At 41.7% G+C, this 25,013-nt stretch overlaps 1 protein-coding gene across 2 annotated transcripts in view; it reads left to right on the top strand.

The window, feature by feature from the left end:
• ZNF423 (zinc finger protein 423) overlaps positions 1 to 25,013 on the top strand; it is a 223,763-nt gene that overhangs the window by 110,466 nt on the left and 88,284 nt on the right. Inside the window, exons 6-7 of one of the 2 annotated variants that reach the window (XM_083370194.1) lie at positions 7,903 to 7,987; positions 20,841 to 20,930. In XM_083370194.1, the coding sequence (XP_083226320.1) occupies positions 7,903 to 7,987; positions 20,841 to 20,930 (175 nt within the window). The remainder of the gene's footprint in view (positions 1 to 7,902; positions 7,988 to 20,840; positions 20,931 to 25,013) is intronic. The other variant, XM_083370195.1, reaches the window with a different exon arrangement.

Genomic DNA, 25,013 nt, shown 5'->3' with positions numbered 1-25,013 from the left:
TTGAACAAGTCGTGTGACTTTACTTACAGGCTGGATCATTTGCTGGAAATAAAGATTGTTTCATGGTTAAGTGATAATGAAGTGCCATACCCTAAAAATATTGTGTAGAGCCTTATTCCTCTGCAAGCTACGTCTAGCAGAGTTGGAAAAAAAATGTCTAAAATTGCTGTCATCTGCCTGAAAACTATTGGACATGGAAGCAATGCATCTCAGTAAATAATTAATTTCTTACTGATATTTTTTTCAATTAGAAATAATTTTTACAGAGAAGATAATCGGATAATTTTTGGATCTCATTTCTTTGGATCCTCTTAACATTTAAATTCTGAAGAAGGAAAAATGATGTAGTGGGACCTTCCTTACAACATGTTGTCCCATATTCTTTAATCTTTCTGCTTTGCTCAGCCTCCAAAGTGAAGATTGGAAATGGGAATTGAGAAAAGCTGAGTAAGCCCTATTACACATCACTAATTCAGAACTTTGCAGAGTCACTGGGAGGCAAAGAAATTTAATCATTATCTGGAGAAGAGCTTTTTTTAGGCCTGTTTCATTTACTGTATGTTCAGTTTAAGAAAAGGTAAAGGTAAAAATTTCCTGTCGGCTGATCTTTACAATTATGACTGTCACAGCATCCCCACAATCATATGATCAAAGTTGGAGCACTGGGCAACCAGCACACCTTTACAATGGTCACAGCATCCCAAGGTCATGTGATACACCTGGAAAACCGCATCCAGTTTTGGTCACCACGTTACAAAAAAAGATGTTGAGACTTTGGGAAAAGTGCAGAGAAGAGCAACTAAGATGGTTAAAGGCCTGGAGACTAAAACATATGAAGAACGTTTGCTGGAATTGGGTATGTCTGGTTTAATGAAGAGGAGGACTGGGGTGACATGATAACAATGTTCCAATATCTCAGGGGTTGCCCCAAAGAAGAGGGAGTCAAGCTATTCTCCAAAGCACCTGAAGGCAGGACAAGAAGCAACGGATGGAAACTCATCAGGGAGACAAGCAACCTGACAGAACAATTAATCAGTGGAACAACCTTCCTCCAGAAGTTGTGGGTGCTCCAACACTGGAAGTTTTTAAGAAGAGACTGGACAACCATTTGCCTGAAATGGTATAGGCCAGTGATGGCGAACCTTTTAGAGACCGAGTGCCCAAACTGCAACCCAAAACCCACTTCTGTATCATTGGGTGTTGGGTGGGTATTGGCCCATTGGGTGGGCATGGCTGCGGTGGTAATGGCAGACTGGGTGGGACTAAAAAGTTCAGTCAATTCCAACTTTGCGAGATCTTTTTTTTCCCCGCAAGAAGTTGAAATTGATTGATTAAACCTTTCTTTTCTTTTTTTGCACACAGCGGCGGAGGCCTAAAGCAAAAAGGTTTTATAAAACCCAGCTGAAGGCCTAGGACTGGGACGACGGTGCATGTGCCCACAGAGAGGGCTCTGTGTGCCACCTGTGGCACACGTGCCATAGGTTCGCCACCACGGGTATAGGCTTTCCTGCTTGAGTGGGGGTTGGACTAGAAGACCTCCAAGCTCCCTTCCAACTCTGTTATTCTGGCCCAATACCCATCCAAGAGTCTTTCCCCTCACTTGAGTCTGAAATCGTCTGACAAAGCAACCTCCTGGGAATCAGTCATCCAGGAGGGTTTTGCCAGTAAGGGCAATATGTTGGGTTCAAAGGATTTGGGGTGGTGGGGTGGTGTTGCAACAATTCCAAGTTAAAATTCCTTTTTGCTTTATTTCATTCCGTGCTTTGCTGCGGTGCTTGCTGGAGGTCAAGTGAATCAGTGACTAGACCGGTCTCCAGCTGTGATATACGTCTAATTCTACAGAGAATAAAATACAGAATGGAAACACCTCTCCCTTCAGCGTGAAGCCCCTTGGGCTTTCGTCATCCCAAACTACTTATTATCCTGGTCCCCGTCTTTCTACTTTTTTTTCTTTCTTGGTTGCACTCTGCCCTTCTCTTCTTAAAGAACCTGGACTTTTAAAGGCTTCGACTTTTATGACAGGCTAATTCTAGTTTTGTGTGGTTGCACACAGACAGTGGCTGCAGTACTTCAAACACTCACTGCACAGTTTTTGTTTTTTTAACTACTATTCTTCTGGCTTACCTCACAGTCTCCGCGAATGGAAATGGATGCTGTCCCCTTCACACCTACTTTTAAGTATATCCCTTCAAGAAGCGCTTCCATTTTTCCTCTTTTCTCTGGAGAGACTTTAAGTTCTTCAACAAAGTAAATGTGTTAAAATTGTATCCCAAGAGAGCAGATTTTTTTTTTCTTGTAGAAGAGAATGAAAAAAAAAATCAGAATTCAGATTGGTGCCAAATTACACTTTACCGAAGGTATTGGTGTATATGCTAATATTTTACTTCTGCCATTTATCATTAACAGGAGTAGTTCTCTTAGTAGATAGATGGATGGAAAACAAGGTCTGTGCCTCTTTCGTCTAACCCAGGGGACTCCAAGCTTGGCAACTTTAAAACTTGTAGACTTCAACTCCCAAAATTCTTCGGCCATCCACGAGGGCCACAAGCTGAGTTGAGGTCCACAAGTCTTAAAGTTTCAAGTTTGAAGAGCCCTGATCTATCTCCTCCTAGTCCTCCAGGCAGATTATCAGTTGTCCTGACCCTGCTCTGTTTCTTCAGCCTTCATCAGTTAAGGAAGAATGTGGGTCCTTCTCACAGGAATTTGGGTATTCTTCTTGTAACGAGAGTGTCTTTGTTTGTGGAGTACCAAATTATCTGAATTCAGATGGTACCCGAATTGTGACGAGTGTTCCCACAGCACCTCCATTTTTGAAAAGTGTGAGTAGAACGTGATTGGCTCACCTCCCATTTTGATCCAAGATCCCACCTTTGGTGAGCAGTGTTGCATCAGGCTTTTTTTAGGCTTAATGCACCTGCACGTGGAGGATATTCAGCTCCCTCCCCAAACTGTCATTTCTTTATTTTTCAGAAAAAAAGACATCAACTTGATATTCTTCAGATGGATTGGGATGGCGATGCCCCCAGGTCCTGGTCAATTAGGCCAAATACGGGAGCTGTCAGCTCAGTGTATCTGGAAAACTGCACAATGAGGAAAGCTGGTTAGAAAGATATGCCCTCCCTGTTTTTATTTATTTGACCAACAAATAAGGGTCTGTTCCTTTTTGTTTTTTTAATCCCATTTATATCCCGCCCTTCTTCGAAGACTCAGGGCGGCTTACAATCTAAAGCACAAATCAATGTGCTTAGCAATAGCCTTCATTCTATGTATATGCCTGCTTATTAGGGCTTTCACACCCCCCCCAAGCGGCATTATTACAAAGTCAGCTTATTGCCCCCAACAATCTGGGTCCTCATTTTACCTACCTCGGAAGGATGGAAGGCTGAGTCAACCTTGCCTGCTGCTTTAGAACAGTGTTCCCCACCCTCAATCATTTTAAGATGCATGGACTTCAAGTCCCAGAATACCCCAGCCAGCATGGCTTGCTGGCTGAGGTATTCTGGGACTTGAAGTCCACACATCTTAAAATAGTTAAGATTGGGAAACACAGCTTTAGGATGCAAGGAGACGAAAAGGTTTCGGTTAAAATTGGCAGCATCCAAGTTAGGAACCTAGTAATTCCTGTGCTTATTCCCATCCTTGTAGAAGTCACTTTCTGAATGCAACGTACGCAGAGACATCCATATATGCCTCTGTGTGTATATATATTTCTGAACGAGGCTGCTTGCAAGTCAGCTTAAAGGTTTTAGCAGATTTCAGAATTATAGGTAGGGGCCCCTGAGCGCTCGTAGCATTTTTCGGAGAAGCGTAAATTTCAGTAGCTTGTTAAAGAGGTACGTCGAAGACAGCTAGGGAAGCTAGATTGAACAACACACTGTTCTCTGTTTTCTAATCTCTTGTTGATTTGTAATACAACAGGTAAAATGTAGTTTTTACGCAGCCAGCCTTGTACATGAAATACCAACTGAGCTGTCCAAATGACGTTACTATTGTATAATTCTTGACCAGTTCTTCTTTTTTTTTTCCCTGGGTCATTATTGATTTTTTTCCCCTTTTACACAGAGCCCAACAGTGGAGGATTAGGGAAAAAAAGTATAGTCAGAGAGAAGCTATGTTGAGATTACATTAAAAACAGTAGGAGTACATGCTTCGATTAAATGTAAGCGTGTCTCAGTATCTCAGCTCAGAAGGGAAAGAAAGGTAGATTTGAAATATAGGAAGTGCCCTGGATTCTAATACTACGGTAACTAACAAGTGCATCTTGGAAACTTAGCAGCTGAGACTTGGAAAGTTCTAAAAATTTCTTGAAAGTAAACACTGAGAGGAAAAGTATTATGGTAAAGAAGCTTTTGAGAAACAATTACAGCTAAGAAGATGAGATAATTTTGTTTGATTTGGTAATTCTCTTTTAATGAGTTGTGTAGCACATCCTGGAAAGGAGTACGCAGTCTTTCTTTCTTTCTTTCTTTCTTTCTTTCTTTCTTTCTTTCTTTCTTTCTTTCTTTCTTTCTTCCTTCCTTCCTTCCTTCCTTCCTTCCTTCCTTCCTTCCTTCCTTCCTTCCTTCCTTTCTTTCTTTTTTCTATCCTTCCTTCCTTCCTTTCTTTCTTTCTTTCTTTCTTTCTTTCTTTCTTTCTTTCTTTTTTCTATCCTTCCTTCCTTCCTTCCTTCCTTCCTTCCTTCCTTCCTTCCTTCCTTCCTTCCTTCCTTCTTCTTTCTTTCTTTCTTTCTTTCTTTCTTTCTTTCTTTCTTTCTTTCTTTCTTTCTTTCTTTCTTTCTTTCTTTCTTTCTTTCTTTCTTTCTTGTCTTAATCTGTCAGCCATCTCCAAGGTGATGCACCCTGTTGGGACCCAAGGCTGAGTGGCAGATGCAGGTTTTCAGTTTGAATGAGATTCTCAGCTTCTTGTACTGGGATATTTATACCCTTCCATATGCATTCTCACATTTTGTTACTCATATTTGAGGTGTACAAGCAGTCCTCAATTTACAACCACAATTAAGACCAGGATTTCTGTTGCTAAGCAAGGAAGTTATTAAGTGAACCATGGCTGATTTTATGACCTTTTTTGTCATTGCTGTTACGCGAATCATTGCTGTTGTTAGGTGAATTTTGCGGTGGTTGAGCGAATCTGGCTTCTTCCATTGACTTTGCTAGTTGGACACCAGCTTGGAAGGTCTCAAATGGCAATCAATCAATCAGGATAGAGCTGGAAGGGACCTTGGAGGTCTTCTAGTCCAACTCCCCTGCTCAAAGAAGAGACCCTAATTTGAGACAAGTGGATGTCCAGTCTTTTCTTTAAAAAAAACTCCAGTGATGAAGCACCCACAACTTCTGAAGGCAAGCTGTTCCACTGTTCAATTGTCCTCACTGTTAGGACATTTCTCCTTAATTCCAGGTTGTTTCTCTCCTGGATTAGTTTCCATCCATTGTTTCTTGTCCTGCCTTCTGGTGCTTTGGAAAATAACTCGACCCCCTCCTCTTCTTTGTGGCAGCCCCTCAAATACTGGAATACTGCTGTCATCCCCCCACCCCCTTTAGTCCTTTTCTCTAGACTGGACATAACCAGTTCATACAACCGTTCTTCAAACGTTTTATCCTCCAGTCTCCTAATCATCTTAGTTGCTCTTCTCTGCACTTTTCCCAAAGACTGAACATCTTTTTTGTAAACTGGATGCGGTATTCCAGGCGTATCACATGACCTTCAGGATGCTGTGACCATTGTAAATGTCTGATGTTGCCAAGTGCTCAAATTTTGGTCATGTGATTGTGGGCATGCTGTGACAGCCATAAGTGGAAAGGCCAAGTCCTAAGTCACTTTTTTCCCAGTGCTGTCTTAATTTCAAAGCGTTGCTATAAATGAATGGGTTGCAAGTCAGGGATTACCTGTATGAATGCCTGCACCAGACATCAAGCTACCTTTCATGATGTTGCTTCCAAGCAGCCAAACTTTCTGCTGTTTCATTTGGTAATGCAAAGTGTGTTGTTGTGCAAGGAATAAAAATGGAAAGAAATTTTAGCAAGGAGCTTCTAATGGACTTCTTCGTCTTCTGACGTGAACCCTTTAAATTTTAATACCGATGCTAATCATTCCTGGACATTTTCTCCTGGTGTCATTGCTAGGAAGATACAACCTTGCCACTTCTGAGTACAAACCTCTTGTCGGTTTGAATAAAACAAGCCAGTGTCATTGCTTTTTCCAGCTAAGCTTCTGTAGCCTGGCACAGGAAATGCATAATAAATGAGAAAAAGAGAAAAAGAATAAAGAGGGCGGGAAAAAAACCCAAGTCATGTTTCATTATAGATTGCTAATATTTCCTAGAATTTCTATTTTTTACTTCCAAAAGGAATACGTGCATGCTATTCTGTGGATACTCTCTAGTTTCTTTAATGTCTTTTTTCTGCAATCACATTCCTCTTATTTAAAGACCAGACACGTTTTATTGCAAGGAATAAAACCCTTGGAACACTTTTAACAATCTAAGCTTGCCATCCTTGTCCTTACTTACAGGGAATCCCACTGTCTAAGAGTAATAAAAAACAAAGAAAGATACACCAGCTGGTGTTATATTTTCACTGATCAATAAAACATTCCCTAAAAAAAGTTTTTTAGGTATTTTGGAGCAGAATGTATAGTATTACTGTTCATTTGATTGAGCTGGTCTTGCATTAACATAAATCAAAGTTGAATTACTGGACTGTGGTGACTTTATTGAACGGTGAACTCCCATCTTAATGCTTTCCAGAAGTCATGTGGGCTTTCAGTCATTCAAACTTTGAAAATAAAGCTGGAAACACCTCATGGATGGATTATTTCTACTCCTGGATGCTGGGCTTTGCTGAAAGAATCAAACAGCTTAACAATCAGATTAAGAACGAGAAGCAATGGATGGAAGCTAATGAAGGAGAGAAGCAACCTAGAACTAAGGAGAAATTTCCTGGCAGTGAGGAAAATTAATTAGTGGAACAGTGACTTGCCTCCATCATTAAGATGAGGCTGGACAGCCATAAGTGGAAAGGCCAAGTCCTAAGTCACTTTTTCCCCAGTGCTGTCTTAACTTCAAAGCGTTTCTATAAATGAATGGGTTGCAAGTCAGAGATTACTTGTATGAATGCCTGCACCAGACATCAAGCTACCTTTCATGATGTTGCTTCCAAGCAGCCAAACTTTCTGCTGTTTCACTTGGTAATGCAAAGTGTGTTGTTGTGCAAAGAATAAAAATGGAAAGAAATTTTAGCAAGGGGCTTCTAATGGACTTCTTCGCCTTCTGACGTGAACCCTTTAAATTTTAATACCGATGCTAATCATTCCTGGACATTTCAGCCATTTGTCTGAAATGTTGTAGGATTTCCTGATTGAGCAGGGGTGGGGTGGGGTGGGGTTGGACTAGAAGACATCCAGGACCCTTTCCAACTCTCTTATTCTGTTATTCCTGCACTCAGTAACTACTGGTGATAGATATTATCTATCTTACTATAATATCTACTTACTATATGTAGATGTATTTTTTCCCATGATGATCTATCTCTAACTTGGTCCTTCTGATTTTTCAGTGGCACACCTATCACCACTTTGAGTCCATCCAACATAATTTACTTTTTCATTCTTAAAAGTCCTGATAGTTTGGAATACAGAGTACTTTTTTTTTTTTTGTAAAGAGTAGTGCCGCTGGAGGAATTTGAAAAGTTTATGGAGGTTTTCAAACATTGATGTATAGAACTTATTACCTGCTTTTCGTGGTAACTGAAATTCCAAAGAGGGCGGTACAGATTAAGCTAAAACCACAATGTAAACCGTTTCAGAAAGACATAAAATAGTTCTGTGTTACTACTAGAACACCAAGAGTTCTAGCATAGCAAAAAAGATTATTTGCCTTATATTTTTCTTCTCCCTTTCTTAAAACAGAAGAAGACTTACCAGTGTATCAAGTGCCAGATGACCTTTGAAAATGAAAGAGAGATACAAATCCACGTTGCAAATCATATGATTGGTAAGAGGTCCTCAGCCTTGCTTCCTTTGGCTTAATCTTTGCTGTTAACTTTTCCGTTTAGTCTGTAGCATTTTTATTTTGTGATTCTTTGACGACGAGTTGACATTTCCTGCTTAGGTGTGATTCAGATGGACTGTTTGATATGGTTAGTCTTTCTCTATAAGTTAATCTCTGCCAGCTCACCTCTGTGTGGTTCAGGGGAGTACACATTAAGACCTTTAAGTCACGTTCAGGGGTCAAGATTGTGTAGTTTCTTTTGATTTTCTTAAAGATCTATTGTTTTAAGAAAGGATACTAGGTGTAAACAGTGATGTCTGATTCCTCTGGTTTGGGATCATATCTTGTAATCATAGATTATAGCAGTCTTAGTTAAGATATGCTGTTTTGATTGTTGCTTCAATATATGTATGTGTGTGTATGTATGTATGTATGCATACATGTAGCAGGGTAACCGTAAAGTTGTGCTGGTTTTCCATTTGCTACGTTTCTAAGGTAATTCTTGTCTTCATGAAGCAGTGGTTTCTGGAGATGGAATGGTGATCTGGGGATTCAGAGAAAACAGTAAACCACCATTAACAGAAAATATGATTTCAAACATAATTAAGAGTCAAATTCCTCATATGACAATGAGAGTTTGAAAATCTTCTACCTTATAACATAGAATTTCTGTTTTAACTGGAGGGCAGGGGACGGGGTGAGGAATAATTCTGATCTTTACTGATTTTCATCACTTACTGTCTGGTTCTTTGATTGTTGCTTTTCTCTACATTACTTTCCTTTCCTTTGAGATTTTCTTGAAATGTGACGCCCAGAATTCTATATCCTAGTTAAGGTGGTGTTTAATTAGTGCAGAAGAGTTTGGTTGTGACTCTTCCAGCAACTGAAAATTCTTCTATTAATGCAGCAAGTAATGAGCATTTGAAGAAGGAGAGGTATAGACAGAGTTTAGAAGATTCTTACCTTTGCGGTGTTGTGTATGGATCAAGTTTTCACTTATTGGTTCATCTCAAAATACTCTCTGAACTTCCTAAGTATTGCATCTGTTCCCCCACCATTCTTCTTTCTGCTCTCTTGAGTCTGTCTGTCTGTCTGTCTGCCTGCCTGCCTGCCTGCCTGTCTGTCTGTCTGTCTATCTATGTCTGTCTGTCTGTCTGTCTGTCTGTCTGTCTGTCTGTCTGTCTGTCTGTCTGTCTGTCTGTCTATCTATCTATCTATCTATCTATCTATCTATCTATCTATCTATCTATCTATCTATCTATCTATCTTATCTGTCGGTCTGTCTGTCTGTCTGTCTGTCTGTCTGTCTGTCTGTCTGTCTATCTATCTATCTATCTATCTATCTATCTATCTATCTATCTATCTATCTATCTTATCTGTCTGTCTATCTATCATCTATCTATCTATCTATCTATCTATCTATCTATCTATCTATCTATCTATCTATCTATCTATCTATCTATCCTTCCTCCTCCCCCTCCTCCTCCTCCCACCCTCCTCCATCATCTTCCATCACCTTCCTCCATTTTCCATCTTCCATCTATCTTCTATCATCATCTACATCTATCTATCTATGTCATCTCTCTTTTTCACCATCATCCATATCTATATTTATATCTATTCCCATACGACAAATATCTGAGTCCCAAGCGTAGCTATACCCATTTTTTCTCTTGTCTTCCAGGCATTGCAGCCTTCGTTCCCTAAAATCTTAAATCTATCCCCCTCTCTTTTACCAGCTACTACCAAAAGTCATTCTTCAACCTAATGTGGAATTGGGACACCGATAACTATGGTAGAGAAACGTCTCCTTCCTTTGCAGAACTCCTTAGTCATGGTTACATTAATCAACATTAACATGCCGGGAAGATTCAGCTTATGTGTGCCCCTTTGAAGAATGGTCCTTTTGCAAATTTGGGGACCATTTACCCCTGCAAAGCCCTCACCCATTCTCACAACTGCAGTGGCATGGGGAGTCCTACCCGACTTCTCCAGAGCCTGAACAGAAGGACTGACTTCTTAAGAGAAGATAGAAAGGAAAAATATGTTTGCTTTGTTTTCCTTCTAAGACCTCTGGGATATTTTTTAAAAAAATAAAACAAGTGAAAGTCCCTCCTTTCCCCAACTTCATAAATCTAACCAGTCTCTAAAATGGAGCTGATGGGAAATTGTTTCCAAGCTAAGCTTTCAGGGTTGAGGAGATGATCTCTGCTTTAATAATAACCATAACATAATAGCATTATCGTCTAGGTATGATGGAAAGAATTCCTGTGACATGTTTTCATTTTTCAAGGATTAGAATTCCCTCCTTGCTTTGCTTATGATTTCCTCCTTTCCTTTTAAAGCTTTGGGTAGAACACGCTAAGGTTCTATTAAAAAAAAGCTTTCTTTCTTTCTTTCTTTCTTTCTTTCTTTCTTTCTTTCTTTCTTTCTTTCTTTCTTTCTTTCTCTCTCTCTCCTTTCTTTCTTTCTTTCTTTCTTTCTTTCTTTCTTTCTTTCTTTCTTTCTTTCTTTCTTTCTTTCTTTCTTTCTTTCTTTCTTTCTTTCTCTGACCTGAGAATGGCTCCCACTTCTCCATCCCCATCCTGCCTTTGACTGTCTCCTGCCTGAACTGTGGTTAGATGTGATGGACATCATCAGGATCTGAATCCAGAGGGGGTGTCGGAGTCAGTCAGGCTGGCATGTAACATCACAGGAGATGCCTAATGATGCGGATGTTTCCCGCCCCACTAAGAAAGAAAGGAAGGGGGCATGTAATGTGCAGGCATTTAAGATTGAAAATTGGCCCCTCTTCTGTCTTAAGAAGGGACGTGGTGGCTCAGTGGGTTAGGACGCTGAGCTTGTCGATCAGATGGTCGGCAGTTTGGCGGGTGGAATCCCGAGTGCCGCGTAACAGAGTGAGCGCCTGTTACTCGTCCCAGCTTCTGCCAACCTAGCAGTTCGAAAGCACGTAAAAATGCAAGTAGAAAAATAGGGACCACTACGGTGGGAAGGTAACAGCGTTCCGTGTGCCTTTGGCGTCTAGTCATGCTGGCCACATGACCATGGAGATGTCCTCGGACAAGCGCTGGCTCTTTGGCTTTCAAACGGAGATGAGCACCGGCCCCTAGAGTTGGAAACGACTAGCACGCATGTGCGGGGGAACCTTTACCTTTACGTTTACCTGTCTTAAGATGAAGAGATCAAAGGCGTTCCTTCCCCACAGTTCCTTTTTGAGATGTAGAATGTAACACAAGGACAGAGGGATAGAAGCAAGATCACACGAAGTGGTAATACCACTTGATAATGCCTTGGTAAGACCACACTTGGAATACTCTGTCCAGTTTTCGTAGCCATGTTATTAAAAAAGAGGGTGAGACTATAGAAAGTGTGCAGAGAAGAGCAACAAAGAGGATTAGGGGCCTGGAGGCTAAAAACATATGCAAAACAATTGTGGGAATTGGGTATGTTTAATAAAAAGAAGGACTATGGGTGATATGATAGCAGTCTTCCAATAGCTGCCGCAACGAAGACAGGGTCAACCTAGTCTCTAAAGCGCCCGAAGGCAGGACAAGAAGCAACAGGCGAAAACTAATCAAGGAGAGAACCAACCTAGAAATAAAGGAGAAATTTTCTGACAGTTAAAAATATGAATCAGTGGAACAACCTGCCTCCAGAAGCTGTGAGTGCTCCAACACTGGAAGTTTTTAAGAAGAGCTTGGACAACCGTTTGTCTGAAATGGTATAGGATTTCCTGCTTGAACAGGGGGTTGGACTAGAAGACCTTCAAGGTCCCTTCCAACTCTGTTATTCTGTTTGATAACTGTCTCTTGCATTTAAGATCTGCTTTATTCCGCTTCTGGGACTGATAGTAGCTAACAGATAATAAATGTAGTGAAACATTCGAGTCTAGAGCTCTACGTTAGCAAAGTAGAAGTAGAAAAGCTCTAGTATAGGAATTCAAACCTGTCCTCTCAGATGACTTTCCATTCTGTGTCTGTAAGTATCCTTTAAAGGGGACTAACCATCACTGCCCTAGGTTGTGAATTCCACTGTTGAGCAATTCTTATTTTCAGAAAGTTTTATAGCACATAAGCACATGCCATAACTCTGTAATTCCATGTTCTACATTTCTGAACAATGAGGAACAAGTGCTCGTCTTTTTTTGTTTTGTTTTCACCTTTGGAACCAAGAAAGTTCCACGCCCATTTGCACTGAGTAGTGCAAAAGGGTGTGGCGCCTTCTTGGAACTGCTGAAAGGGACTGTGTTGTAAATTGTCGCTCGGGATCTTCCAAGTTTTTACACTTTGCCATCTCAGATGAAGTTAATGTCCGTGTTTGCGGGTTGCACTAAGTATCTGAGAAATGTCTATGTTATCTTTCTTCATCTGGGATATTTTTTTTCATACCCTAATTTATTATTTTCCATTATTTCCAAGCATTTACCAGGTCAACTGAGGCTGAAGGCAGTTGCAGTCCAAAGCATTTGGGGGGGGGGGGAAGTGAGCCAACACTGGTCTTATTGTTGTTACTGGGAATTCTGGATGTGGATTATGGAGGTTGTAATCCCAACACATTCTGGCTTGGGGAAGTTTGAAATTGATACGGAAAGGAATAGTGGACCATGGAAGAATTAAGACAGCTAAACTTTAAAATGTGACAGATGGTTTTTGAAGCATTACATGAAAATGAACATATTTCTGGACTTCACAATTGACTATGTTAATTAATTATGGATACATTACAGACTCTAAATCTCTATCCAGCATTCTTTAATTAAATCATGTTTCACATTGTTGTTCCTTTGAATTGGACAGTTCTGCTCTCTTATTTCCTTGATGTTATCCCTGTGTGCTGGTCTTTTCTTCAAACTGGTGCTGGACAGAGCTTTTGCGAAATAAATTCAAGACCCATGACAGCTGGCAATTTTGGGAATTGCAGTCTCAATGCCTCTAAGATATTGTAGGACCCATTGCAAACTTTTGAACTTGAGAGGAGCCTTACGATCTTCCCTACTTCCATAAGCTTTTTTGGTACCCTCTACATGGGGCTGCCCTCTACATGGGACTGCCCTTGAAAAGCATCCAGAAGCTCCAATTGGTTCACAATGCAGCAGTTTGCATGTTTGCGTGCAAAACCAGGAGTGCATATGTGTCGCCTCTCTTGCAGGTGCTGCACTGGCTGCCAATTTGCTTCCGGGTGCAGTTCAATTCATGTTACCTTTAAATCCCTTCATGATTTGGGACCAGTTATCTGAAGGACCATCTCTTCCTGGTTACACCCATCCAACCCACCAGAGGAGGAAGGCAGGGAATGTTGCAGGTCTCCTAAGGAGGTCCAGCTGGTGGGACCCAGAAGAAGGGCCTTCCGTGGTGGCTCCCTCTTTGGAAAATCATCTTCACAGAGATTAGATTGGCCCCCACTTTGATATGCTTTCGTAACAGTCTGAAGACCTGGTTTTGCCAATGGGCCTGGGGAACCCAGAGTGGGGGTGGGGAGCCCATCAAGTGGGTTCCTTGACTGACTGCTGTCGTCAGGAGGTTGACAGGTTATTGTTTTTGTTGTTTGTATATTGAGTTCTTATTTTTGTAAGCCACCAAGAGTCGCTGAGAGTGAGTGGGCGGCCATATAAACCAGATAGATAGATAGATAGATAGATAGATAGATAGATAGATAGATAGATAGATAGATAGATAGATAGATGATAGATAGATAGATAGATAGATAGATAGATAGATAGATAAGAAAGAAAGAAAGAAAGAAAGAAAGAAAGAAAGAAAGAAAGAAAGAAAGAAAAGGAAGAAGAGAAGGAAGGAAGGAAGGAAGGAAGGAAGGAAGGAAGGAAGGAAGGAAGGAAGGAAAGAAAGAAAAAAGGTAGGCAGAAGCAAAGGTACAATTAGCTACAAAAAGTGGAAGGCGTATACTGATATTGGCAATATTACAAATTGACATTCCCACTGAAAACATCCTATCCTTTGGTCTTAACACAATTCTTTGCATCCTGGTAGTAAACGTGACTGGTGTTTGGGTGGATTGATTTAAAAAAAACACCCCAAAACCCTGAGATAATGGAAATTCCCAAAGGAAAAGTCTTTTTGGAAGAATTGATTTAAACCATGTTTCCTATTTTGAAATCCCGGTATGTTTTGAATAAGCAGACACGTTAATTGGTTGTGAAGAACAAATAGGCTGCGTGCGCTTGTTTCTTGATGTATTCGTTTATCCAATTTTTAGGTGGGAATTTTTTTGCCCTGAAAAACTGCAGCAGCTGAGGAAACAAGAAACACATTTCTGGTTTGGCTTTCCCTGGAAAGGCTTGAGAGGATAGCTAGCATTAAACGAGGTCTAAAGTAGTTCAGGAGATTCGCCAACTGTTCACCTCTCTTTCTTTCTTTCTTTCTTTTTCCTTTTTCCTTTTAAAAAGGATACTGGATGAGAACACTGGATTAATTTTTTTCCCAGTGAAGACATACCGTTCTTGAAAGCTGTTATTTATCCATGATTAGACTATCGAAATCATATTTCTTTCTACTACCTCCTTGAGAAAAAAACAACAAAAAACTATAGTTTAGGATGGAGGCACTTCAAGTTCTTAATTTTAATTCTGCCTTAAGCATGAAAAGCAGCTGAGTGACTTGAGCCAATCACCAGGAGACTGGGAGTTCTAGTCCCACCTTAGCTATGAAAGTGGGCTCGGTGACTTTGGGCCAATCACCAGGAGACTGGGAGTTCTAGTCCCACCTTGGGTAGGAAAGCCAGCTGGGTGACTTTGGGCCAATCACCAGAAAATGGTGAGTTCTAGTCCTGCCTTGGGTATGAAAGCCAGCTGGGTGACTTTGGGCCAATCACCAGGAGACTGTGAGTTCTAGTCCCACCTTGGGTACAAAAGCCAGCTGGGTGACCTTGGGCCAATCACCTGGAGACTGTGAGTTCTAGTCCCACCTTGGGTATGAAAGCCAGCTGGGTGACTTTGGGCCAATCACCAGGAGACTGTGAGTTCTAGTCCCACCTTGGGTACAAAAGCCAGCTGGGTGACCTTGGGCCAATCACCTGGAGACTGTGAGTTCTAGTCCCACCTTGGGTATGAAAGCCAGCCGGGTGACTTTGGGCCAATCACCTGGAGACTGTGAGTTCTAGTCCCACCTTGGGTACAAAAGCCAGCTGGGTGACCTTGGGCCAATCACCAGGAGACTGGGAGTTCTAAACCTGCCTTAGCACTGAAAGCTGGCTGGGTGACTTGGGGCCAGTCACTCTCTCTCATTCCAACGCACCTCACAGGGTTGTTGTTGTTGTTGTTGTAGGGGAAATAGAAGGAGGAAGTTGTTTTGGATATGTTCACTGCCTTGAGTTATTTATAAAAATAATACCGTTGGGATACAAATAAATCAATGAACCCAGCCGATATTATGTATGAACAAGATTTATAAGCTTTATATTTCTTCCTTTTTGGTGGAGCCCTTCCGAAACAAAGCTGATTTTTTAAAATATCAGTGCCCCCTTCTTTGGTGTCCCTTTCATCACTTCTACCTGAGCACATTTGATCCAATGCTACGTTGCTTTGTTCCTTGACGTCCCTGAGCATAAAGCATAATTTTCCTTAATATATTCAGTCACATTTTGCTTCTTTTTCTTTTCTTTCTTTCTTTTTTTTTTTACATTTTATCCCCAGCCTTCTTTCATTTGGTAGTTGAATAATGAAAGAATCCTTTTCACCGACATCTTTTTTTTTTTGCAGCTATTGTGTCAACATTTTCATTTCGCCTGATACCTTCGTAATTGGCTGTCATCTCAGCCTCCTGTTGTTTCTGCTCCTTTTTAACCGTGTTAAGATTCCTTTCAGCCCCCCCAAATCAATTTTCATAGGTGGCTGTGATTAGCCCTGTTTAAACATTTCCAAGTGGTTTCGTATTTGCATACAGAGGTAGAAAAAGGAAGTGATTGAATCAAATAATCTTTTCGGTAATCAGGCGCGAGCTTTGAGCGGTGACCAGCCTGGAGTTAACGTGAGGTTGGATATCCATCAACACCTGCTAATTAATGTGGCACACTTTCCTTAAAGTTTGCACACTATGCAGGCATGTGTGTAAGGGAAGCTTTAATTATAATGGCAGAGTGAAATTTTCTTGGGAGTCTGCTGTCTTTGACCTTTTTTTTTAAAAAAAAATTTAGATAATTGATACCCTATCAGTTGAGCCTGGCAATGACTGATGCAAGTTGTCGTGGTCGTAAAATGGGTCAGCAAATGGCCAGATTTGATTTTATGACCTTCTCTGTGATGGTTGTTAAGTGAACACCACAGTCATTAAGTGAATGTTGCAGTCATTAAGTGAACCCATTGTTCGCTGTGGGCTGTTTTTCGCCCCCTAGAAATTGTAAGTAAACGCCAAAAGGAAGAAGAGGAGGAAGATGATGATGAGGAAGAGGACTGTGGGATCCTTCGTGGTCTCTGTGCTTGGTTGTTTTCTTGCAGATGTTTTATTAGCTAAACTAGGTAACGTCATCAGTGCTAGAAGAGAGTAGAATTTGCGAGGAGGAGGAGGAAGATGATGATGAGGAAGAGGACTGTGGGGTCCTTGGTGTTCTTTGTGCTTGGTTGTTTTCTTGTAGATGTTTTATTACCTAAACTAGTGCTAGAAGAGAGTGGAATTTGTGAGGAGGAGGAGGAGGAGGAGGAGGATGGCGACGACTGTGGGGTCCTTGGTGCTCTCTGAGCTTGGTTGTTTTCTTGCAGATGTTTCATGACCCAAATTAGGTAACATCATCAGTGCTAGCGGTGATGTAACCCAGTGTTGATGTCACCTACCAGCACTGATAATGTTATCTAGTTTGGGTCATGAAACATCTGCAAGAAAGCAACCCAGCTCGGAGAGCGACAAGGACCCCTCATTTCAACCCTGAGCTACAAATATTCTTCTTTATTTATTGTACAAGTAGTCCTCAGCTTTTGAGCCCAAAATTAATGTTGCTAAGTGAGAAATTTGCTAAGTGAGTTTCGCCCCCATTTTATGACTTTTCTTCCCACATTTGTTCAGTGAATCACCGCAGTTGTGAAATTAGTAGTGTGGCTGTTAATGAACCTGGTTTCCCCCATAACATTGCTTGTCAGAAGGTCACAGAACGGAATCACATGATCCCGGAGACACTGCAACCATCATAAGTGTGAGTCAACCATCCGAATGTAAATCACGCGACCGTGGGGATGGCACAACGGTCATAAGGGTGAAACATGGTCCTAAGTCACTTTTTTCAGTGCCGTCATAACTTGGAATGGTCACGAAACAAACTCTTGTAAGTCAAGAACTCCCTGTAGATGGGTGCCTTTGTGTTGTGTCCGAGACTGGAACTTCGAAACTATGTCGTAAGTAGCTTTTCGGGGGTCCATCATAATTTCGAGCGGTCACTAAGTGATCAGTCATAAGCCGAGGACTTATTTGGAGAGGAAGATCAGCGTACAACTCTTAATTGCTAACAGGGCTTTCTCTTCAGTGACTACAAAAAACCCAAGGGAAAAGCTACTGTCTCTGCCTTTGGTTTACATCAACCATATGGTCTAAATCCTCCCGGGACGATACCACTTCACAATATTGCAGAGAAGAATGTGTGCTTCAGCATTTGTCCTATGTAAATCAATCTGAGATTACACACAAACATACAAAAGGCTTGTCCTGAAGGGGAAGAACCCTTGCGTCCTTGATGTGCGGAGTTTTGCTTTTGTTTTTTTGATTGGCAGGTAGTATTTGCCCCGGATATCCATTCCCTTCTTCCACCTAAGTAACATCACAAAGCCTTTGGGGAGGGCTTCAGTTTCTGCCAAATTAGAGCAAAAATGTGAAATCAGTAGCTGGATCCCCAGTATTGAGGAATACCACAATGTGCTTTCTCTCTGCTTGTAGAGGAACACATTGTGTGTGTGTGTGTGTGGGGGGGTGTTTCCAGTTCTTCTGATTTATAAACCATGGCTTATGATTATGTTACCAGTGAGCCAAACCATCATGCCTGGTCCAACAAGCCATGTTTAAAATAACCAGAATTTACTGTGAGGACGATCATTTGAGATCAGTTCCAGGCATACATCGCTGTCATCTATCCCCCAGGCTGCTGAAGCTGGAGTGTTTTTGCTAGCACAATTCTTCTCTTTGGCGAGATATGTAGAAAAATGACTATTTGATGTACCATCACAGATCTCTGGTCAAAACGGGGGAAAAGGGGGAAATGGGTTGAAGCCACTTTGCAAGTCTGAGCAGATCAGTGTCATCTATAAGAACTATTCATACCTGCCCTGCTGTAGTAAACCGTGAGAATGTTCTTCTCTGAAAGACAGGAGAAGCAGGTGGAACTACAAATTAGGTAATGATAAAGGAGAGTAATTGTAGCTCAGGGTTGGTGCTCTCTCAGGTTGGTGGTTTTCTTGCAGAAAGGTTGAGTCGTTTTATGACTCAACTAGGTAGCATCATCAGTGCTAGAAGGGAGGGGTGTTGTACGTAAAGAGAGAGCAAACTCCCTTCTGATGATGTTACCAAGTTTGGGTAATGAAGCATCTTCGAGAAAACAAGCAAGCTCAGAGAACACCAAGGACCCCTCAGATTAGGTAATAGTCAAAGAAGAGACAATTTAACCTACAGAAGCAACAAGGCTGTGGCAAATATCTCAGAACACAGCATTAATGCATACAATTCACAGAGACAGCCCATAACATGCCCATCAAAATATAAAACACCAGAACAGTTAATTGTTTTTTTTTAAAAAAAAGCACACTACGAGTGATGGATAAAATGACGAATAAAATTTAATTATGTATGAGCAGTTATTAGCGTGGCTAAGCCTATAAGCCTACATCAGGGGTAGGCAACCTTGGCTCTTTTATGACTCGTGGACTTCAACTCCCAGAATTCCTGACCCAGCTGGCTCAGGAATTTTGGGAGTTGAATCCACGAGTCATAAAAGAGCCAAGGTTGCCTACCCCTGGCCTAGATTGTTTACCTATTGGAACAGCAGTGCCTTCAAGATGATGTAGAACTTGCAGGCATCTAAAGAACCTTCTGAGGTGGTGGTGGGAGGACATTTCATCACAATATGGTGAAACGTTTGAGGAATTTTCCCACAGTCACAATTAGGTTCATCAACCAATCCCCATTTGCAGTTCCAATATTGGCACCTGCCGTGATTGGTTCAGATTTGGGGGAGGACTATCCAGTTTTCCCTTGGAAGATCAAAGCCGAAGGGAAATCAGAAAATCCAAGTGCCTCAAATGGGGTATAAAGATTTACTGTAAGCTTAAGCTCTCTACAAGAATCTGAACGGCCAAAGCAAATTCAAGGTGGGCTGGACTTAGATCTCTTGTGAGTGTGAAAAGACTCGAGACGTATGGTGCATTTGACCCCTCCCTCAGGCTCAGCCTGGCCATCTCCTACAAGGTGCATTCTGCTGCTCATGGTTGGTACTTCTTAGTTTGAACCACCTAGAGCAGACATGTCAAACTCGCGACGTCACGTGATGTCACGCAACGTATTGGGATGGTTTTGCCATTGCCGGCAATGGGGTGGGTGTGGCTTTGGGATGACGCATCCGGCTTGCGGGCCGGCACTTTGACACCCCTGACCTAGACGGACTGAGAACTAGGAGGAGAAATGTTCTTGTCTGAACTTTCTAGAAGGATGGAGACAAAGGAGAAACATACTTGATAGCCGTTGTGCTTCTCGGTTATTTCCTTACAGTGGTGCAAAACCCTAGCCAGGCCTTTATTTCTTTTTTTTAACTCAGCCTCTTTTAAGGACCGAGAGTCAAGATTTATCATGTCGTTAACAACCTTTCTTATTAAATTGTTGCATTTAAGCAAGAGGAAGCGGCAAACAAAAAAAATTATTTGGATGCTAGTTATGGAGCCAAATTTATATTGCAGTTTTAAATCTCTGGGTGTCAATTTAGTGCATTGTCTTTAATTAAAGGTCAACGGAAATTGAACTGTGAGCCTCAGGGAGGCTGCAAACGGGCCTACGAAGCTACAAGGCTGCCCATTAAAAAGGGTCCTTTTGCAGCAGATTTTATTCGATTGCCACCGAACCTTTTAAGTTGCAAGTTAGAAGTATAATGTTGCTCCCGATTTAGAACAAGGAGGCTCAGCATTCTGGGACTTCCTTGCGTTTCAGCTGTTCTTTGTGATCTTTCCCCCCATTCCAGTAGAGAACAATGGTTTCAATCAGAATACACAAAAGTTAGTCTTGGTGTTAGGGATTTGGTTGGGGTAGTTGCCTTCCAGTTTGATGGCATAAAGGTTTATCAAAGGATCTGGGGAAAAAAAGAACTCACGGTTATCTAAATCTAAATCTTTGTTACAGCGTTGGAAATGTGGAGCTTATTGTTGGAAAGGGGTGTACATTTTGAAGCATTTTGAAAGATCCAGTTGAAATGTGATGTCCTTCCTTCCTTCCTTCCTTCCTTCCTTCCTTCCTTCCTTCCTTCCTTCCTTCCTTCCCTCCCACCCTCCCTCCCTCCCTCCCTCCCTTTCTTCCATCCTTCCTTCCTTCCTTCATCTATCCACTTTCCTTCAATCTCTCCCCCTCCCTCCCTCCCTTCCCTCAATTTACCTCCCTTCCTCCTATCTCTCTGTCTACCTTCCTTCCATCTCTCTATCCCCTTTCCTTCCTCTCTCCCTCCCTCCCTCTGAATGGTGAGGGCACAGGGTTTCCTTTCCATGGCCAGGATGGATGAAGGCAGAGGGCGAGGGAATACATGATGCTATTTTTCATAGCCCTCCTTCTAACCCAGTGCCATCCACCTACCTTCTCTGCACATGGCAGGACTTTGTTTTGAATTCATCCATGAAGACTCCTTGCCACGTGGGGAGGAGTTGAGTTTCTCTGCCTCCTGTCTCTTATAGGTGCAGTTCCTGTTCCCCATGGTGAGGTCTTCCATTCTTTTCCAACCCCCATCTTACTGGAGAGGAGGATTAGCAAAAATGCTATCACAGGTAGGAAACACAGAATGTGATTCGTATTTGAAAGCACACATCTTTTTTCCCTCCACTTGCCTCTAAGACTTCTCGGCGTTGTAGGCAGCATGCTTTTCAAGATTGGGCTCACGTGTTGCACTAAACTATGGTTGAATTAATCCTGGCTTATTGGATGAGTCCTTCAGGAGAAGGGCGGTATATAAATCAAATAAATAAATAAATAGGCCACAGTTGGCTGGATTCTCATAATGCAGAACAGCCATATAATCTACTTTCTTGCCCTGAGAACTTCTGGTGAATGCATAACAACTCCTTCAGAAGAAGATGGGTGAAAATCTTACCCATTGACAATGGCAGATAATTTTAAGAAGTTTCCCAGTACTATTTCATCCTGGTGTTAAGCTAGCATGCAGGAAGTTGACATAGTTACTCAATTGGAGCTTGGTGTAAGTTGGCATATAAGTTTCAGCTCTGGTTTCCTTAGATCCAGATTTTTTTTTGGGGGGGGGGGAAATCTACTCTGAAGACTTGTAAAGACCCCCAGGCTTTCCTGTGCCAGCTAGGTCTTCCATCATTCCTATTGTCCAACCTAATGTCTCCAACATTATGGCTTCCCAGCGTCACCTATCCAGCCAGGACCTTCAAAGGGTTTTGGGTGAAGATCCACCCTTGTCCTTGCGAAGATGCATTTCCCCAAAGCGGGCAAAATCAGGACAAAACCGGAAATTGATTGAACTGAAATGTAAGCTTAATTAAAATGAAATTAAATTACTTACACTGTAAGAATATGATTAGAACCACACATTTATTAATTTTCCCCCTTCGGTTATATTAAAAATTGCAAATTCAGCAGCAACTGTTGAAGCCCTTTTTGGGTGGCAACCAAGCTAGATGACAGCATTGAGAGGACTTTGTCTAGCTGAGAAGCTAAGCAGGGTCTGGTTAGTCCTGGTCAGCCCACAGGACCTTTGGAGACACCTCCACATCTCAGTGGAGGTGTAGTTTGTGCACCCTTGTAAACCTTTCAGAGATGGGAATTCTCTCACTCTTTGCTTACACACATTGTTACTCTCTTAATGTCCTCTCCCTAATCCTCTGATAGTTTCTTCTCCAAACCTACAATGCATTTAAGTCCTCAGCACCACACTATTCAACAATTCGATCCCCTCCCTTTTATAAAAAAAAATGAACCTTCCACTAAATGTTGTATCTTTTCCCAAAGAAGAGGGAATACACCTATTCTCCAAAGCACCTGAAGGCAGGAGAAGAAACATTGGCTGGAAACTAATCAAGGAGAGAAGCAACCTAGAACTAAGGAGAAACTTCCCGACAGTGAGAACAGTTAACCAGTGGAACCACCTGCCTCCAGAAGCTGTGGGTACTCCGTCACTGGAGGTTTTAAAGAAGAGATTGTCTGAAATGGTATAGGGTTTCCTGCCTGAGCAATGGGTTGGACTAGAAGACCTCTAAGGTCCTTTCCAACACTGATATTCTGTATTCCCCTCCACGTCGCTCTGATTATTAATGCATTTCTTAAAAGCTGCTAATTACTCGTATACCCAATAGTAAGAAATGTTTAAAATATACAGCCCAGCAGTTAAATATGTTAATGGGGAGTTATTAAAGTGAAGTGTGGATTCTTGACATGAGTCTTAATAGTTCCTCTAAATCTGTTTTGATTTATTGAGTCGAAGTGGGAGGCATTAATACTGCTTGTCACACTTCGCAGATTTTCCAGGTTTCAATTTTCCGTCCACTTGGACGTCTTAGTTCCGACTGGGGCAGTTAATGGTGCTGGTTTTGAACTACAAGTTCTACTGCCTGGGAATCCTTCTGATACTACAGGTAGTCCTCATCTTACAGCTGTTTGTTTAGTGACCGAAGTTAACAACGGCGCTGGAAAAAAAAGGGACTTATGGCCATTTTCCACACAATTAGAACTGTGGCAAGAAAGGTCGTAAAATGGGACAAAGCTCAACAAACGTCTCATTTAGCTACGAAAACTTTGAGGTCAATTGTGGCTGTAAGCCGAGGATTTGTATTTTACACACAAAACCTCGCTAGGTCTGCCTTTGGCAAATCATTCTGAAGAAACCCCCTCGGGTTTTCAAAGTTTAGTGGGCACAGGTTAGTTGAGTGAGCATTGATAGCAAAGCATCAACATCCTCACATTCACTCCCTTCCCTTCCTCCTCCATTTCCAATTCTCTCCTTTAAGATGAGATCCCAATAAAATAATTGCCTCCAGGTCCTTTGGCCCAAGAAGAGCCAAAAGCATTTGTGGAAACTTCATTTTCTTATACAATAAATAGGCCTGTTGTTCTTGACCGTATTGCAAATCCTTGGAATTGTCAGTTAATTTTCTCAGGGGTCATGTAATCTCCAGGCATGTCCAAATGCAGGGGTGGAGATCTGCTTTTTCAGAACTGCATTCCTTTGAGGATAATATGTAGACAGGGCGAAAGCCAAAAGAAGTTATGGAACCTTTTTTTTTCTCTAGCTCTGTCTTGTTCGGTCTTTTCTTTCTTTCTTTCTTTCTTTCTTTCTTTCTTTCTTTCTTTCTTTCTTTCTTTCTTTCTTTCTTTCTTTCTTTCTTTCTTTCCCTTTTCCCTCCCTTCTCTTCCTCCTCCTCTTCCTCCTGAGACTGCTTTAGCAACACTCTTGTGAGAAGTCCAGACTGGTTGTTAGCAAAAACAGCACTTGAAATTAAAGTGCAGACAAAAGGCGTTCTCGATCGAGGTTTGAAATAGGTTAAAAAAAAAAATTAAATCTTCTCATCAGTTGCTTACTTTTTCTAAAGAAAACACTTACCTGGTTGGAAGGAAAAATATACCTTTGGGCACCTCCGCTGCCTTTTAAGCCTGGGAGAAGCCTAAGGGGGCAATCTTCGTTTCAGCTCCTCTTCTTGCTGCAGTATATGCAATTCTTATTTTTCCCCCCTCCACTGCTCCCCCCCCTTCCTTGAAGTCAATAGCTGAGTAAACAGAAAATCATGGGGTCTCCACCAATCCAATAAAACCCAAATAATTCCTGGGATGCTGTTTTAATGGAGTTGTTTTACAGTCTTTAATAATAATAAAAATTACTTATCCTTTGATCATCTCAACACAGGTATTACGACGTATGCTTTTATGTTTATAATTGTTTGGGTATTTAATTATCAGGGAGCGCCATGGCTTAGTGGTTAAAGATGTGGAGTTTGTCAGCTGGAGAGCTGACAGCCAGGTTTGAGACCCCAGCGCCATGCGACAGGGTGAGCTCCCGTTTCTTGCCCCAGCTCCTGCCCACCTACCAGTTCAAGAGCAGGCAAATGCGAGTAGATTAATAGGTACCACTTTGGTGGGAAGGAAACAGCACTCCGTGAGCTGTTGGCATATAGCCATGCTGGCCACACGACCACGGAAATTGTCTTTGGACAGTGCTGGCTTCCTTGGCCAAGAAATGGAGAGGATCTTCGTGCCCTAAATTTGGACACAACTGGCAGGGAAAATCTTTACCTTTATTTAATTAGCAGTAGCACTTAGACTTATATACTGCTCCATAGTGCTTTACAGCCCTCTCTAAGTGGTTTACAGAGTCAGCCTATTTCCCCCAACAATCTGGGTCCTCATTTTACTGACCTCGGAAGGATGGAAGGCTGAGTCAACCTTGAGCCGGTCAGGATCGAACTCCTGGCGGTGGGCAGAGTTAGCCTGCAAAACTGCATTCTAACCACTGTGTCACCCAAGTTCTAATAGAGGACTAATCAGGCACCATCAATTGTATTCCCTAAATGGGTGGCATCGTGCAATGATGAAGAAGGCCATCTTTACCCACACATGGATAATAATCTTAACTGGCCATGTTGGAAATCCTGTTTGTTGGGATAAAGGCAGCCATGTTCAGTCCTAAGCCATTGGCTTATAGGTTTTCCTCAACTCCTGTTGATTTCTTGGCAGAAGTTGAAAAATGATTGATCCCGGCTTTCTGCTACAAGAGTGTTTCTCATTCTCAGCAATTTTAAGATGTCTGGATTTCAACCTCCAGGATTTTCCAGCCAGCTTGCTGAGTGTTGAAGTCCACATATCTTATAGTTTTTTAAATTTTTGTATTGATGTTTTAA

This window comes from Vipera ursinii (assembly GCF_947247035.1).
Source record: "Vipera ursinii genome assembly, chromosome: 10".
Taxonomy (NCBI): domain Eukaryota; kingdom Metazoa; phylum Chordata; class Lepidosauria; order Squamata; family Viperidae; genus Vipera; species Vipera ursinii.
The sequence above is the reverse complement of the archived record's forward strand: the minus strand, read 5'-3'. Positions and strand labels throughout refer to the sequence as shown.